The sequence below is a fragment of the Pongo pygmaeus genome, chromosome 6 (genome assembly GCF_028885625.2).
Source record: "Pongo pygmaeus isolate AG05252 chromosome 6, NHGRI_mPonPyg2-v2.0_pri, whole genome shotgun sequence".
NCBI classification, from domain to species: domain Eukaryota; kingdom Metazoa; phylum Chordata; class Mammalia; order Primates; family Hominidae; genus Pongo; species Pongo pygmaeus.
This window is the reverse complement of record NC_072379.2, coordinates 85,331,246-85,347,961: the sequence shown is the minus strand read 5'-3', so window position 1 is coordinate 85,347,961 and position 16,716 is coordinate 85,331,246. Positions and strand designations below refer to the sequence as shown.

General features: G+C 37.7%; 1 protein-coding gene across 3 annotated transcripts in view; it reads right to left on the bottom strand.

Moving 5' to 3' along the window:
* Positions 1-16,716, bottom strand: part of CDK6 (cyclin dependent kinase 6) — a 236,561-nt gene that overhangs the window by 11,075 nt on the left and 208,770 nt on the right. For all 3 annotated transcript variants that reach the window (XM_054493848.2, XM_054493849.2, XM_054493851.2), the window contains exons 6-7: positions 6,976-7,026; positions 1,999-2,134 (exon numbers count right to left, since the gene is read on the bottom strand). In XM_054493848.2, coding sequence (XP_054349823.1) covers positions 1,999-2,134; positions 6,976-7,026 — 187 coding nt within the window. The remainder of the gene's footprint in view (positions 1-1,998; positions 2,135-6,975; positions 7,027-16,716) is intronic.

Below are 16,716 nucleotides of genomic sequence, written 5' to 3'. Positions count from 1 at the left end.
GGTGAGTAAGACCTCCTCATTGCCACAGGAGCTCACAAGGAGCAGGGAAGCCACACTGGCTTCTCCATCCTAAAGTGAACTGGGTATATGAAATGTCTATGCATTCCAGTCTTCTATGTAATTTACAGACTTTACATTATCATGGTTAATGGAAGACCTCTTCCACTTAAGAGGTCTGCATAACCATGATATTAATAGGACGCCTGCTCACAGTCCTAGTCAGGTTCCAACTGGATTAGGGACCTCTCTAATATTCTACCGAAAGCTACTGACCTAGAAAAACAAATACAAACAGAAAGTTCTATGTGTAATTTCAGGCAAATTCTTGGGTCCTCTAAAATCTGACTTATCCTGAGATCCCCATCAGTCCATGGTTGCTAGCCTCCCTATAGGATCTTCTGAACATCAAGAGCTAAAGGGCAAGTGGAAAAAAGAGCTTGTCTGTAGAAAGGTTCCAACTGTCTCTAACAGCAAGAAACATCTCTAGAAAAGCTTTGCAAGGGCTGAATTCCCAAAGGACCAGAAAGCAGGGGCAAAATTCCTGAGCCTGAGTTCTCTCTTCCCAGAGTCCAAGAAGGAGAAAATTAGGTAGTGGCATTTAATCTCCAGGACATAGGAAAGAAGAGAAAAGAGCTGTGGGAATACATTCACGATACAGAGACATGTCTCTAGAGGATTATGTGAGAGGAAGCCCTTTCCTCACAGCTACACTGACGGCTTAAAGCTGGGAAGAGGGCGGAGAGAAGGAGAACGCATTAGCCAAATGTGGGGGTGTGGGAGAATCTCAAGTTGGAAGTCTTAATACATTTTGTCCTATAGAAATAAGGTTAAAAAAAGGTGTTTAAGTTCTATTATTGCTCTACTTCAGGAACAAGGTTGCCAGGTTGAGGGTTAATTAAAAAACCTTGTGTTAATAATATTGTTTCTGCAAGAAAATTTAATTTAATTGCCAAATAGTTTACTTATAAAATGAGCTTTTGGAATCACAACTTAGTCAAGAGTTGGATACTATGGTAGATTGGATAACTTTTAGTACATATTCCCTCTTTTCTCTCCCCTCTCACCATAGGGGGAGCATTCTTTCCTCCATTCAAGTTGGTCTTACGCATGGAACTTGCTTTGGCCAATGGAACATAGGCAGAGTGGCGGGTACTTCTTCCAAGTATGGACCTTCAGGGGCATTGTATATTTCTGCTTGCCCTTCTGGAGCATCGATACCTTCTATCATGAGAAAAACATGCCCCAGGGAGCTGCTGCCTCTCTGGCATGGGCCCCAGCATGAGACACATGGAGAAGACCTGTGCTTCACCCACGGGCAGAAGCAGATATCAAAGGCTGTTAATTCAGGAGGTAAAGGAGACACTCATTACTCATTGGGTTTCAGACATCAAGAACAGCCCAACAGGTACACTTTTCTACCTATTGTTCTGGCCTCCAAGTATAGGAAATTATGTATATGGCTGAGTATTATGAGTCTCAGAGCACAGAAGTCCTTATTTTCAGTGAGGTATTTTATATGTCCCCTGGCACACTAAATACTTATTAAATAAATCAGCAACTAGAAGAAGTATTGCTATATAGTTCTTTTGGAAAAACATCTCCCCAAAGTTGTGAATGTTTAAGAAAAGGCACATTAAAATAACAAACAAATTACTTAAAGTAGCATGAAACTGTAAGAAAGGAAACATAATATTTACTTCTAAAGAAACATATGTCAAAGTGAATTGAGAGGCTTCTAAACCTGCATTGAAATAAACATTCAAAGATGGCAGATTTAAAAAAATGTGGATCAGAAAGACATTCCAGAATCAAAAGCCACCAGCTGCTACAAGTGTGAAAATGAAACCTCTGGAGGGACTGTTGCCTCCTGCCCCATGTGGCTGTGGCATGTGATGCCTATAGCAGCTACTGAACTGATGTTTGTGCCCACCACCCAGTCTGGGTAGGGCAGGTGTCTCACTGGCACAGTGCAGACGAGCTTGACATCAGAAAGCTTACCAGAAGTAGGTCTTTGCCTAGTTCATCGATATCTGTTACAAACTTCTCAATTGGTTGGGCAGATTTTGAATGAAAAGCCTGCCTGGGAAGGGCAACATCTCTAGGCCAGTCTTCTTCTCCTGGGAGTCCAATTACGCTACAAAAGAACCATACATGGACATAAGCATTAGCTACTATGCAGAAGCTGTTTTCTCATCAATTTCCAGAGAAAGGCAAAATCTAAGGGGGAGACATGGGGGACAGAGTCCCAGGAGACCTTCATTTTATGACTGGCAGGGTCTCTGTTTATCTCTGTCCTACCGCAATATGGTGGTCATGGGGGAGAGGGTAATCTCACAGAAGAATTGTAAAATTCAGTGGGAGGAGATAAGAGATTGCTCTGGTAGCAGACACTAAATGTAAGGGATGATGTAGAAATAGAAAATATATTACCAGGCAGTAAGCTCTGACTTAGTGACAAAGCAGGACTTATTGTATTCAGAGGAGACCCATACTGGTATATATCTTCCTTTATGTCCAAGAATGCTTTTTGTGTTTTGATTGAACACCCCAGTATTAACATGATTTTATGATGCTCATCCAACATGGTTTATTAACATACCAATTTGGTTGCATTTTTGGTTAAAGAGTAATTCCCTAAATATTAAATATATACGTTAGAATCAGAAGGAAAAATGAGGCTAAAACATGTGTTAGTCCTGCATTATACAAACATGATTTTATAAAAGGAAGTCTGTGGTATTCCAAAGTGAGCAAACAGTAAATTAAAAGACTGTTATTTATATTTCCCCTGAAAACCATTCTGGGATCAGAAATGTGGAAAGAACAGCAATTGATAATAAGCACAGGCTTTGGAAATAGGCAGATTTGGGTTCAAATCCTGCACCTGCCACTTACTGGCAGGTAAGGACAAATTACTTAACATCTATGACCCTTAGTGTCTTTATGTATACAATGATAATAACTTACAGTTGTAATGAGGATCAATTATACTTTATTTAAATTTATAGTAATATATAAATTTATAATTTAAAGTACATAGCACAGCACCTGATATACATCACACACAGTCAATATCAATCAATACATTGCCGACTATTATCATAATTAGAAAATGTTATTAGTCCAAGATGCATAGGAAGTACATCACTACCACACTTAAAATATGAACTGCTTATATCTATGTATAACTTAAGATTCTTTAAAAAATTAATGGGCCAATGGACTTACATAACTTATACATTGTATAGATATTATTTATAGTTTACATATAGGTCGTAAGTAGGTTTGAACAGAGAAAATCAGAGGATGCAGGGACTTCTTTCTCACACAGACTGTATAACTCTGAACCAAAAATAAAATCATAGTTTAGTGGACGGGGTACATAGCTATTCAAATACTGGAACAAATAATTTTAACTATAGTTAGAAATTGTGCTGGCCCACATTAGGGTCTTCTGCTTGGCCTATACTTGTTGGGACTAAGGCCCAGGAAGAGGTGTCCTTATGAATGTACTTCCAGATTTCAGGAAGATGTGGTACAGGTCTCAAGATCTGTAGCACTTTATTTCCCCTTCCCTCACCTACACAGAGCCCAGGCCATAGACTTCAGCTGGGAAGATACCCCTGTCATCATGGCTGCTCTGCCTGGGTGTCTGGGGAAGACACTGTAATTCTGCCTCTATCAGGCATACTGAGAGAGCTACATTATTGAGGCAAAGACAGATTCATGGACATATTTACTAGAAGCAATAAATAGAAATGACAATGAGCAATATATAGATTTGTTCAATAGTACAGCCTACAATAGAAGTAAAAAAAAAAAATCAAAAATACCACTATTAATTATGAAAAGAAATGCACGTGTAAGTGTCTGGATACAATGGGACAGGGCAGAGGAGGGAACGAAGAATGCTTGTTAGAGAGCTTTAAAAATTTCCTTTCATTCCTTTTTAGTTTTCAGGTCTATGTGTGTCAGTATTTTTGTGTATATTCACCAGTCAGCTAGAAATTGATTATATTAATAACTCCTAGAAATATTTAAAATCTTTGTATTTGTGGCTTTGAATGTATCTACATCTAATTACATCTTGCAAGTATATGATCAACTGAATGCCAAAAGCCTTCAGAGAAACAGCACATCTCTGTTTGTATGTGTGTACATATACAAATAACTATATATAATTTTATATAAAATTTTAAACAAACACATAACAATTTATATATATAAAACTTTAAGTCTATCACCTCCTCTGATTCCTGTAACAATTTCCTAAGACATATAAGTCAGGTGTTATTAGTCTCATTTTATAGATGGGGAAATTGAGAATGAGGAATAAAATGAACTGCCAAAGTCACAGATAGCGAGCTCAGTCACAGAGTCCAGAGTGAGTTCCGTTCTCTCTATTCCAATATTTTATTTCCATTTAGCTATGACATCATTCTTAAAAATGCTCTAAGATGTCATAGGCTAAAACTATTGTTTCACTTTTAATACTTGCTATTACTTGAAGGCTTAAATCTTCCTAAATACAGAAATGTTTTTCCCTTTAAGAGTATGTGAACATGGGCCAGGTGGGGTGGCTGTAATCCCAGCAGTTTGGAAGGCCGAGGCAAGCGGACCACTTGACCCCAGGAGTTCAAGACCAGCCTGGGTAACATGGTGAAACTCCATCTCTATAAAAAATATAAAAATTAGCTGGTTGTGGTGTCCTGTGCCTGTAGTCCCAGCTACTTGGGAGGCTTAGATAGGAGGATTACTTGAGCTCGGGAGGCCAAGGCTTCAGTGAGCCAAGATCGCACCACTGTACTCCAGCCTGGACAACAGGGCAAGACCTTGTCTCCAAAGAAAAAAATAAAAAACAGTATGTGAAAATGGCTTTCCTTAAAAAAAATGTGGTTTCATGTCCAGAATGAACTTTTATGGTCCATATATGTGTTGTGAAATTCTGATACGTCCATTAAAAAAATGCTTGCATTTAATTCCACTATTTGGACAGCTGAATATAAGCCTTAAAAGTTGACATTTATACTGGCAAGCCCAACAGGGCACAAAATCTATAAATGGCAGTGATGGCGGAGACAGAAATATTTTTTCAAGTACTTCAGCAGTGACACTAGGGTGCAGCATTGTCCCTCTTCTCTGGCAAGGTAATGCATTCAGAGGGAACAGAACATAATTTTGATGAAACAATGCCAGAAACCACAAAGTAAAATCTAAAGGCACAAACCATAGAACTCTACAGCTTCTTTGCTGTTGGCAACCTACGATTGTCAGGACTTTGCCAAAAGTAGAACTGACTTTTCTTTGGAAGCAGGTCAAACATGCCGGTCAAATGTTCCTTCTGGTCCATTTCACTGGCCTCATGTACTAAGGGGGCACTAACAATGTTAACAAGATTGCAGACATCAGTGCTGGAGGTAGACACAACTGTCAGGTAGTATAAATAAGGGAAAGAAGGTGATGGCCTTCAAGTCCTGGCAAGCTGACTTCAGTCAAGATTCTCTTTCCTTTTAACAGAAGGTCATCAGTATGTCTGCTTTCCCTAGTTTCCTCTTTATGATCGCATGCACACAAAATATATTCAACAGTCATGGGGAAAAATGGATGGGAGTTCATCATTGAGTGATTAAAGAACTTGCCATTCAGAAGCAGGGGTAACATGAAGGCTTTGTGTTGAATTTATCCACTGTACAGAGTGGTCAGTAGTAGGAGCAGTAGCATCAGCTGCCCTGGACCCAGGAAGCCCCCCGGCATAAAAAACTAGCAAATGTTATTCAGGCCTTAAAGCTACTATGTTCTGACTCAGCAGTAGCACTGGCATTAACAGAAGTCTAGCTGCTTCTAGTCACTAAAAGAACAAAATCAGGTTCCAGTTTTATTAACTGTTTCAAGTAGTCATGCTTGAGTAGACAGTGCTGATATGAAAATCTGTTCTTTAGGGTTTTTTTTTTTTTTTTTTTTTGCAGTCTTACAGACTTCGAATTTCATAAAAATCACTGGGATTCCTGTAAAATGCCACAGACCAAAGATCAGGGCTATTTTTGGTCTAGAACTCCCACTTTTTTCCTACTCCACTCCAATTCGGATGGGCCTTTCAAACCCAAAAACCCAAAAAAGGATGCCACACTGCATGCTTTGTGAGAAGAAGTGCCCCAGTTACATTCTAGAAACATGAATGCATACATGCATGAACATGCAGACATGAATGAAACTATGTAAATCATCAAGGAGCGATGTAACTGAAACCAAAGAATTTGAGCACAAGAAAGGATCTTATAGAGAATTTAAGTCAGAGTTTCATTTCTCAGATGAAGTTAAGGAACTAAAAGGTTAAATAATTAATGATGAACTCTAATAATAACAGTAATAGATAACTTTTTAAAGCGCTTACTATGTGCCAGGCACTGTGTAAGCCCTTCACGAGGTGTTTTAAATGACTTTCTTAAAGTTGCAGAGTTATTTTGCCAAAGACTTAGGGTTCTCATTTTCTATTTTGGTGCTCCAAAGAAAAATGAGATGTGTAGCATACCATCCTTTGCCCAGGAAAACAAAACAAAACAATGCAGAACCAACCTGGGTGACCAAGGATACTCAATGGGGACAGGAAGCTCACTGGACAAGGATGGGTACTTGGTCACCAGGCGTCCCATCTCTGATGGTGGGTGCTTTTGAAATGACCACAAGCAGAAAATGTATTTGAACTAAAGAACTGGAGCTCAGCCACATGAAGAAAGAGGAGCAGCAAAAAGATCCACACAAGCAACATACAAGCTTCCAGAGCAGAGCAGTTAGGGCTCTGCATAAAACAGCACTTCTACCATGTCTCCACTCACCACACAAATAGTAACACTGTCTGCAGCAGCTGCTTGAAGTAAGAAAGACAAGAGATAAACACATGATATGCATGTCAGAGGAAAGTCACTGTAAATGTTTTAATGCTATGGACACTGGTGTAAAATTATAGTTATTACTTACTCCAAGATTTTTCCTAGTTGATCAACATCTGAACTTCCACGAAAAAGAGGCCTAAAAGAATAAAGACACATTTTAAATAAGAAATGTTCTCAGATTACATTTCAATCATATTTGCCATTATCATTGTTTCACAGGAAGCAAAATATTCTTTATGGGTTGGGAAGAAGTAAAAAAACAGAGACATTTTTTCTTTGGTAAGTGAAGGTTTTCCCTGCATTTCACGTATGGGTTAGGATCTCTCATGAATACCTGGTGGTAGATGAATTCCATATTTTACAATCAGGGGCATTCTGTTTGCAGTCATTCTAACAACAGTGCTACTGTCAAATTCAGTTCCAGGTTTCAAAGATCTGCTTAATTCGTGATAAGGTGGAACATACCACCATCTTAGTCTCGAACCATGAATAGGTGGGATTCTCTGATATTTCTCAGAGCACTTTTTCCATACTACTCTGCTATCAGAGTACTTCCTCATGGGTCTCTCTCCTTTCATTTGTCCTCAATGCTGCAGTGAACCACCTCTGGGTCTATTTTTCTAATTATACCACTTTTCTTCCTCCCAATATTATGGCAGCTAACCATTACAAATTCTAAATCTTAACTCTAGGCTTTAGAGGCAATTGTGTCTGCTTCGAACACACAGCCTTCCTTGTCTACATTGAGCATTTAACTGGCAATTAAAAAAGGTCATTTTGTGACATTTCTGGCATTTCCCCAAGAAGATCAAGTAGCCCCTTGAGGGAGGAGACTTCTCTAGGTTTCCCTATAAATCTCTGCCATAGAGCTTTACTCTGACAGATGCAGTTACTAAACATTTTATTTGATTTTGCATACACCTATGGTATACAAGTAAACGTCCCCTGATTCCTTCCTCAACAAACGCCATAAACAGGTAATTTTCAACATTAATGTATTAAAATATTTGTAGTCTATTATCAGATATCATATCTCTTCTTATATTATATATCAAATTATAGAGCCTTAAACTTGACCTCTTAAATATTTTCTGTGCACAATAAATGAACTCACTATATATGGCCATATATGGAGAATCCTGCAGTCTTAGCATTTCAGTGGTTAGAACACACCTTAACGTTTCTCAACCATACTTTCTATTCATGTTACTATTCCTGAAAATAATTATTTCCAAATGCAGTGGAAAAGAATTTACTTATGGCAAGGTGATGGGCTGAATTTTTTTCCCCCAAATTCATGTTGAAGCGCAACTCCCAAGATCTCTGAATTTAACTGTATTTGGAGATAGAGCCTTTAAACAAGTAATTAAAATAAGATAAGATAGGGTGGGCCCTAATCAAATCTGACTGTTTTCCTTATAAGAAGAAGTCATTTGGACACAAAGAGACATCAGGGGTGCACATGCACACAGAGAAATAAACATGTGAGAACCATGAGAAGGTAAGCCTAAAAGAGAGCCCTCAGAAGAAACCAAACCTGCTGACACCTTCATCTTGGACTTCCAGCCTCCAGAACTGTGAGAAAATAAGCTTTTGTTGTTTAAGCAATCCAGTCTGGTATTTTGTTGTGGCAGTCCTATAAAACTAATATAAGCCACCTGCATATCACTAATGCAGCCAAATTCATACAGAATCACAAAATTGGGCTCTAAACGACATCTTGACAGGTCTTAAAAGATGACAAGGTGAGAAGTTTTTTCTAAAACTTCCAAAAAAAAGGCAAAAAATGGAATCTTAACAACTATAATTTATTGAGCATGAATGTTGTATCTGGCCTAGTGCCAAGTGCCCCAAACATAATCTCACTTGATTCTCACAAAAATTCCAGGAGAAATGTAGTAGTATAATCATCCCTATTTTCAGATGAGGAAACTGAGTACTGGAGATGTTACATGACTTAATTAAGGGCACAATATTCCCCTCTCCTTTTATTTCTTTTTAGTTAATGTGTTGATTTTTCAAGATTTTTTTTTGACCGGGGAAAGGGTCTGTTTGGCGATGGACTGTCCTGGGAGTGAATCTCTATTTAGCTGTTTCTCCCTATATGATCTTAGGAAAGTCTCTTAATTTCTTTGACTTAGTTGCTTCATTTGTAAAATGGAAATAATGATACTTACCTCATAGGATCAACTAAGTGAGATTATGAATATATCTCATCTACTAGAATGCCCAGCTTATAGCAGAGTTACAATTAAGTGGTAACTAAACACACACACACACACACACACACACACACACACACACACACGCGCAGAGACATCTCTCTTATTCCTGGCTAATATTATACCCAGATAATCACATAAAGTATTTCACATAGTGAACTAGAAAGGAAGGAACCATTTGCCACCATGTGGTGAGGTCCAAGTCACATTTAAGTCTAACAGTCTTTCCTCTGGGGTCACTAAATATTGCTTACATGTTACAGCTCTTACAACTTTATCAAGAAAAGAATTTTCTAAAGGATGAATGCCACATTTTTCAATAAGGATTAATTAATTCTGAATTGGCAATATCACTTCCTGTATGCAGTTTTGCAAAAAAAAACTCACCAAGTATTTAAGTCTATCAGTGAGATAAATTTTCTCAGGTCAAATTACCAAGGGGACTAAGTTTCAGATTATATGCCTTTTTAAAAAAACAACTCAAAAATGCATAGATATCATTTGTAATCTCAGTAACAGTGGCAAACAACATTTAGAAATTGGGTATGTTTTTTAACAGATGAGAAGTGTATACTGGTATGTCTGTTATAGAAAGGAAATGATTCATGCATAACAGAGGATGAAAGATTTCATTTAGTTACAATACTTCCATTGTACTCAAAAGACAAGGAAGTCATGGGTTAACCTATAGAACACCTTTGTAACCTGTATTTGACCTGCAGCTATGCTTCGACGGCTATTTTTCTTGATTAGTGGAATAATTCTCCATGTTCATAAAGTGATCTTTCAAAAAAATATTACTGGAGAATATCTTTATTTTATACTCATTACCACATTCTATTCTAGAGTTGTTATCAGTTAAGTTAAAATTGTTAACTTATCACCTTACAATTACCACCTATTCAAATAACTGGATTAAGCAGAAAATCAATTAACTGATCTACTTAGTACACACTAATTGACTGATTACCCACTAAGTACATATGGCTGTAATTGGTGCTGGGAAATACTAAAAAATACATATATAAAAAATACGAATTATATTTTAAAGTATATAATTATAATGTATGTAATATACATATAATGTAATAGTCATATGATATACATATAATATGTATTTATACATTAATAATAGGAGACAAGGAGACAAGATATACAAATGCAGAATCACTGAATAGAAGTTTACCTCATTTTACCAGTGGGAGACAGAAGTCACGGTAATCATTTCATCTTAATAGAATGTTAGGAAGTGGTTTGATTAACTTACTTTTACAGATGGGAAGTAAAGTAACATCTAAGGAAACACAGATGAGTAAGTGGCTAAGCTGATCTGTCTGACTTCAATGAACAGCAATATAGAAAAAGTGTTTTAGAAAGACTAATTTGGCAGCGGTTTACTGAGTCAATAAGAAGGGATGGAAACCAAGCCAAGGAGGTCAACTGGGAAGTCAGTGTACAAGTAAGATGACAAGGGCCTCAACTAGACGGGACAAGGAAATGGCTAGAGATGCAAAGACATTTAGAAGAAGATGATCAGAACTTGATGGAAATCTGAACATGACTTGAAAGGAGAAGCATGATTTTAAGTTTGTATTATATTATTAGCAAAGTCTGGCAGAATGAGATAGATGGAGGTGGTAGGGAGAGGAGATTAGAAGGTAACTGATTTAGTTTTAAATATTTTCCTTGTATAATAAAATTATATAAAACATTTCACTGAAATTTGAGAATGAATAATATGCAAAAAAGGTAGTTAGGCATACCTATGTATATACCCAAAAGCATTAACATACAGGTCCACATAAAAACTTGTACACGAATAATGTTCATAGCAGCATTATTCATAATAGCCAAAAAGTGGAAACAATCCTAACGTCCATCAACTGATAAATGGATAAACAGAATGTGGTACGGACTTACAATGGAATATCATTGAGTCATAAAAAGGATGATATACTGAAACAACATGGAGGACCCTTGAAACCATTATGCTCAGTAAAAGAAGCCAGTCACAAACGACCACACATAATATGATTCCATTTATATAGACAATGTAAATTTATAGGATCAGAAAGTAGACTGGTGGTTGCCTGGGACTAGGGGATTTGAGGGAACTGACTGTATACAGACTGAAGGTCTGTGCCCCTGAAAATTTCCTGTGTTGAAATCCTAATCCCTAAGGTGATGGCATTAGGAACTGGGGCCTTTGGGAGGTAATTATGTCATAAAAGGGATTAGTGCCCTTATAAGAGAGACCCTGGAAGGCTCCCTTGTCCCTTTCACCATATGAAGACACAGCAAGATGACGATCGTCAATGAATGAGGAAATGAACCCTCTCCAGATACTGGCTCTGACCTTGGACTTCCCAGCCTCCAGAACTGTGAGGAAGAACTTTTTGTTGTTTATAAGCCAATCCAGTTCATGGTATTTTGTTAGCAGCCCAAGCTGACTAAGACAGACTGCTAATGGGTATGGCGTTTCTTTTTGGGGAGATAAAAATGTTCTAAAATCGATTGTGGTGATAGCGGTACAACTCTGTGAATACACTAAACTGAAAAGAACACTGAATTGTACTATTTATATTGATGAATTGTGTGGTTATATCAATTATATTTTGATAGAGCTGTTAAAAAAGGTGGTTAAGAAATTATATTTCCAAGCAGACATTACAGATTCAGGAGGAGGGTAAAAAAATTGCTAAGAATTTGGAACCCATCCACATACACACAAAAATAAATAAAAAAAAACTGCTAGGAAAACTGTTAGGTCTACACATATGAAAGGTTTTAAGCACATGGTATTAAAGTATAGTGACGAACATTTTACCATATATTCAATCAAGTACTTGTCTGGAGACATGTGCTCCACAAGTTTTGATAATCTATTGTTATGATCTGAATCTTTCCAAACACCTGATTTATCAGATTAGGGTTAAATAATAAACCAAAAATGTCTATGCATGCAAAAAAAAGGCACTGGTATGAAACTATTATCTTATGCTTCACTTTGGATGGCGAGATGATGAATGATTTGTTTTCTGCATTTTTCTACTTTTCTATACTGCGTTTTATGAGTGTTAGTTTTAAATCAGAAGGAAAAAAACCCAACAACATTGCCTCTTGCCATATACTGCACGTATACGATCTGTTCACCTCACCTCTTCATTCCCTACTTTAATACTAAGGCACTCTATTATATTCATTTATCTGTTGATTTCTACACACAAACTGGAAGTTCTCTGAGGACAGGGCCAACCTTCACTTGATTCTGTATTCAGAGTACTTAATTTACTGCCCAGTTTGGCTATAATTGGAACTCAATTAATACATGCTGAGTGGTTATTTCTCCCCCCTGCAAGAAGGCTTTCTGTCCCTTCTTTCCTTCAACTTCAGCTCCTCCTGTCTCAAAATTCACTTCCTTGGTTCATCTCTGGGTAATTCAAGTGTAAGCAGGTGTATCTGCAGAGATATGTATATATGATTAGATGTATACACACCAAGAGCCAACTCCAAATCCGATTTATATTGTTGTATCTGTTTATGCTTTAATCTGCCTGTGGCACCAGACAACATCTGCCTGCAAATAATGTGTATTTAAAAACTGGGGCTGGCTGACAATTATTCTCCTATATCCAAAACCTTGCAAAAACCTTCACAGAAGCAGCAAGAGGCAAGCAGGATAGGAACTTTGCCCTCCAGTGCTTGCTTCAGCCAGGTATGCAGGCTAGGGATGGTCTCCTTGGAAGACAAAGAAAGAGAAGTGTTGAGAAAAAGTGCAGCAAAGGCAAAACAGTATAGGATTAAGGAGAGTGGGGAGGGGAAAGACGCACTTGAAGTAAAACCAGTCCAGAAAGGGAGAAGGGCTGGTGGGAAAGAGCACGGAAAAAAACAATTTAAAGCCCAAGTAATGAGAAGGAAAGACCTGGCAGAAAGAAGAATCTGAGACGAAGTTCCGTCACAGAGACCCAGACTGATAGGAAAAAACCTCTGCCAGGGAAGGGAGGTGCCACTTAAGCGGAAAGACTTGTGTCTCTAACACAAGTTAGAGAGTGTGCTGGCATCATTGTCCATAGGAGGGACTATGAGTCTGGTAATTTCCTTAAAAATAAATAGCTGAATTAATTTTTCCTTGTTACCAGATGTGAATAATTTATTTATCCACAGAGGGCTCATATTTACTGGACTATGAGTAACTTCCTCTAGAGAGAGAGACGGAGAGAAAGAGAGGGAGAGCAGAGAGACAAACCCTACCATTTTTCAACTCAAAATTGAGGATTAAAATTAAACTAGAACTCATCAAATTACTTCAGATTTCTGAAACATTACAAAACTCATAAATTAATATATTTACTGAGTCAATTTTACGTATGACTAAAATAAGACTAAGTGGTCATTGACATGAAAAAGTCATTTCTAACCACTATGACAAAAATTGAATGGGTATCTCCCATTTCCAAGAAATAGTTATTTCTCTTAAATATTCAAGTAATTTCATTTCTATTCTCCCAGTGTCATCTCTCCCTGCCTTAGTCTGCTCAGGCTGCAATAACAGAGTACTGCAAACTGGGTGGCTTAAACAACAGAAATTAATTTTCTTGTGGTTCTGGAAGGTGGAAAGCCTGAGATCAGGGTGCCAGCATGGTAACTTAACAATTTAGGGTTCTGGTAAGATCCCTTTTCCTGGCTTGTACCTGCCTTCTTGCTATGTACTCACATGGCTAGAGAGAGGGTATGCTCTTTGGTGTCTCTTCTTATAATGGCACTAATCCAATCATGGGAGCCCCATCCTCATGACCTCATTTAACTCTAACAATCTCCCAAAAGCCCCATCTCCAAATAGCATCACATTGGGGGTTAGGGCTTCAATGTAAGAATTTCAGGAGGGACACAAACATTCAGTCAGTAACACGTCCTTCTTCATATTAATGAATATAATATATCTTCCAAAATTTTAAAATTAAAAAGCTGGGCTGGCACATTCTTGTCCACTATAGCAGCAACAAATGTGATTTGTCTTTCTGTGACTAGGATCCAACTCTTCATTTTATATACTTTTTGATATGTTTTTCTTGCCAAATTACATGATTTATTTATTTATTTATTTATTTATTTATTTATTTATTTATTTCCCTTCCAAAGCCTCCCTTATCTCTTGCTCTCCAATCACACTGTTCAGGGGGATTCTTAAGGCTGGGAAAGAAACGATGATGTATTTAGCACTTTCTAAGGGCTGGGTTCCTAATGCATTATTGCATTTTAATTCTCACTCTAACCATGAAGTTAGGCGACTAGAAAGTACTGAATAACTTTGCAACAGAAAGAAAGTTTTAGAACCAGGAAAATAAATCTGAGTCAAACTTAGGAAGCTGTAATTCACAAGGGTAAAGACTTCATATTAGTATTATTAAAAAATTGGAGGTAAGTCAAGGATATGGTACCCCCATGGAATCACCCCTGTCACCATGGGCTTCTTTAATAGTCAGATATTGCAGGCTCAACACTCCGGGGAATACTGTCTTCTGTCTCTTCATATAACCACAGAGCTTGGATAACCCTTCTGCTCCCTTGGGGAAATTCTAGCTTTAATACTCACTATAGTTCAAATTGGGCTTAGCATTGAAAAACTTTAATGACAACATGCTGGAAGGTCATTTGGAGCAAGGGTGATGGTGTGGTGTGGAGACAGAATAGATGATTAGAGACGATCAGGGACACCTGGCAAAATGAGTGCCACTGATTAATTAGTGAGGCTCTGATTATTAACTGGGCTCAGGGCTTATCAATTGCCTTCACTCTGCAGCAGAACTCTGAACTAGAGATATCACTCGACCAAATTAGAACCTCACCATACCACATAATAAACTTATTCTGTCTCACAACTCCCAGTCTTGCTTTATACTGTGCCTTCCTGGGAGAGAAGGAAAAGTTTTACCAGGGAATTCGTTCATGAGTAGGAACCTTAGCACTGTTGTTCTTCAATACCTGGTCATTTGGGTAGGAGAGGGCCCAGGAATAGGGTAACCAACGAGCCCAGTTTGCCCACGATTGTCCCAGTTTCAGTACTGAAAATGCTGTGTCCTGGGAAACTTCTCTGTCCCAGGCAAACTGGGATGGTTGGTTACCCTATCCAGGAGACTCAGAGCAAGAGGCTGTAGAAGACAGAATTTTTTAAAAAAATTAAGTTCTTTGTTATTTCAGTGGGGCAGGCTGTTTAAAAAAATCAAATGAGCATACCTCAAAAACAATCAGAACGAAAGTGGTCCAGACAGACAGGTTTTATTCTCTTTTTTCCTAATAACTCACTGCTACTGTGTAATAAGGGACTAGACCAGAGGGGAGTCCCCCCCTCATACCACAATTCAAGATGTTATTTCTCTCTTTCAGTAAATGACTTTGTAAAACTATACGCATCTTGCCTCTTTTGCAGGGAAAGAGCATTGCCTATGGTTAGGTCCACATGGTTAAATTAATAGTCTGCAGGAAGTGCTGGATCTAAGGAGGCAACCACAACTAGGGGGTCACTGGGGTGGAGCTACCTACACATATAGGATGACAAGGAGATTTCATCCAGTCTGGTTGGTAGCGATAGGCTGTAAGCTGGGTTGAGAATAATTCTGAAGTGCTATGTAGGTGGAGCAAGAGAGAGTGCTATATTAATCAGTAACACACACCTCTGAAAATGAACTAGCTAAGTGAGTCAAGTTTTCTCTCATGATAGGCTGACTTCAAAGCGATATTGATACAAGGAATAAAAATTAGAGAATACAAAAGTAAGTCTGTCTAATAGAGACATTTCAACAGCAAATACTACATACATTACGGTAACTAAAATGTGGCTCTCAAAACCACTTCTTACTTTTAACCTCTGAATCCACTGGTTTTGTCTTCAATACAACATTTTTTTGCCAAAGGGAGTCTTATGGGCTCTGTTGTGGGTGTGTCTTTGAGTATGTAATTATCATCACCTCTATGCTCACACACCTTTCTCTTGCAAAAACTCTAATATTGACATCAGCCGGATGTCAGCAAAATGACATCTTTCTGAGGCTGAAGGTTTTCATGTTGCCTTTGGGGGAAAATAATCACTAGACATTTTCTGAAATGGAAGTGTCTGTTGGCTGAAGTGGCTTCTTTAAAAAAAAAAAAAAGAAGCTTTGCTCAAAATGGAACCAAAAGTATCAGTCATAGAGCATTACAAATGATCTAAAAATATTCTCAAATTGGATTCAATCACTGGTTAAAAATAGTCCAAATACTGAAAGACTGATTTTCTCATTTTTTCCATAAAAAATTATAATGTGCTCAACATATAAATAAGGGCTCTGGCCCTTGAATGTCAGTGATGTTGTCTACCAGTGTCTAGTATTGTGAGTTTAGTGTGGTGATTAATTAACAAAAGCTAGCATTTATTTTATCAGAATAAAATTTTACTGGCCCAACAGCAAGTTTAACTTTTTCAAAAAGCTTATTTACTGAATTTATATTTTGAATGATTCATCATGGGTACTGTTAAAAATAACAAATTATTGCATGCCTATATCAAAACATCTCAAGTACCCCATATATATCTACTATGTATCCACAAAAATTAAAAATAAAAAATT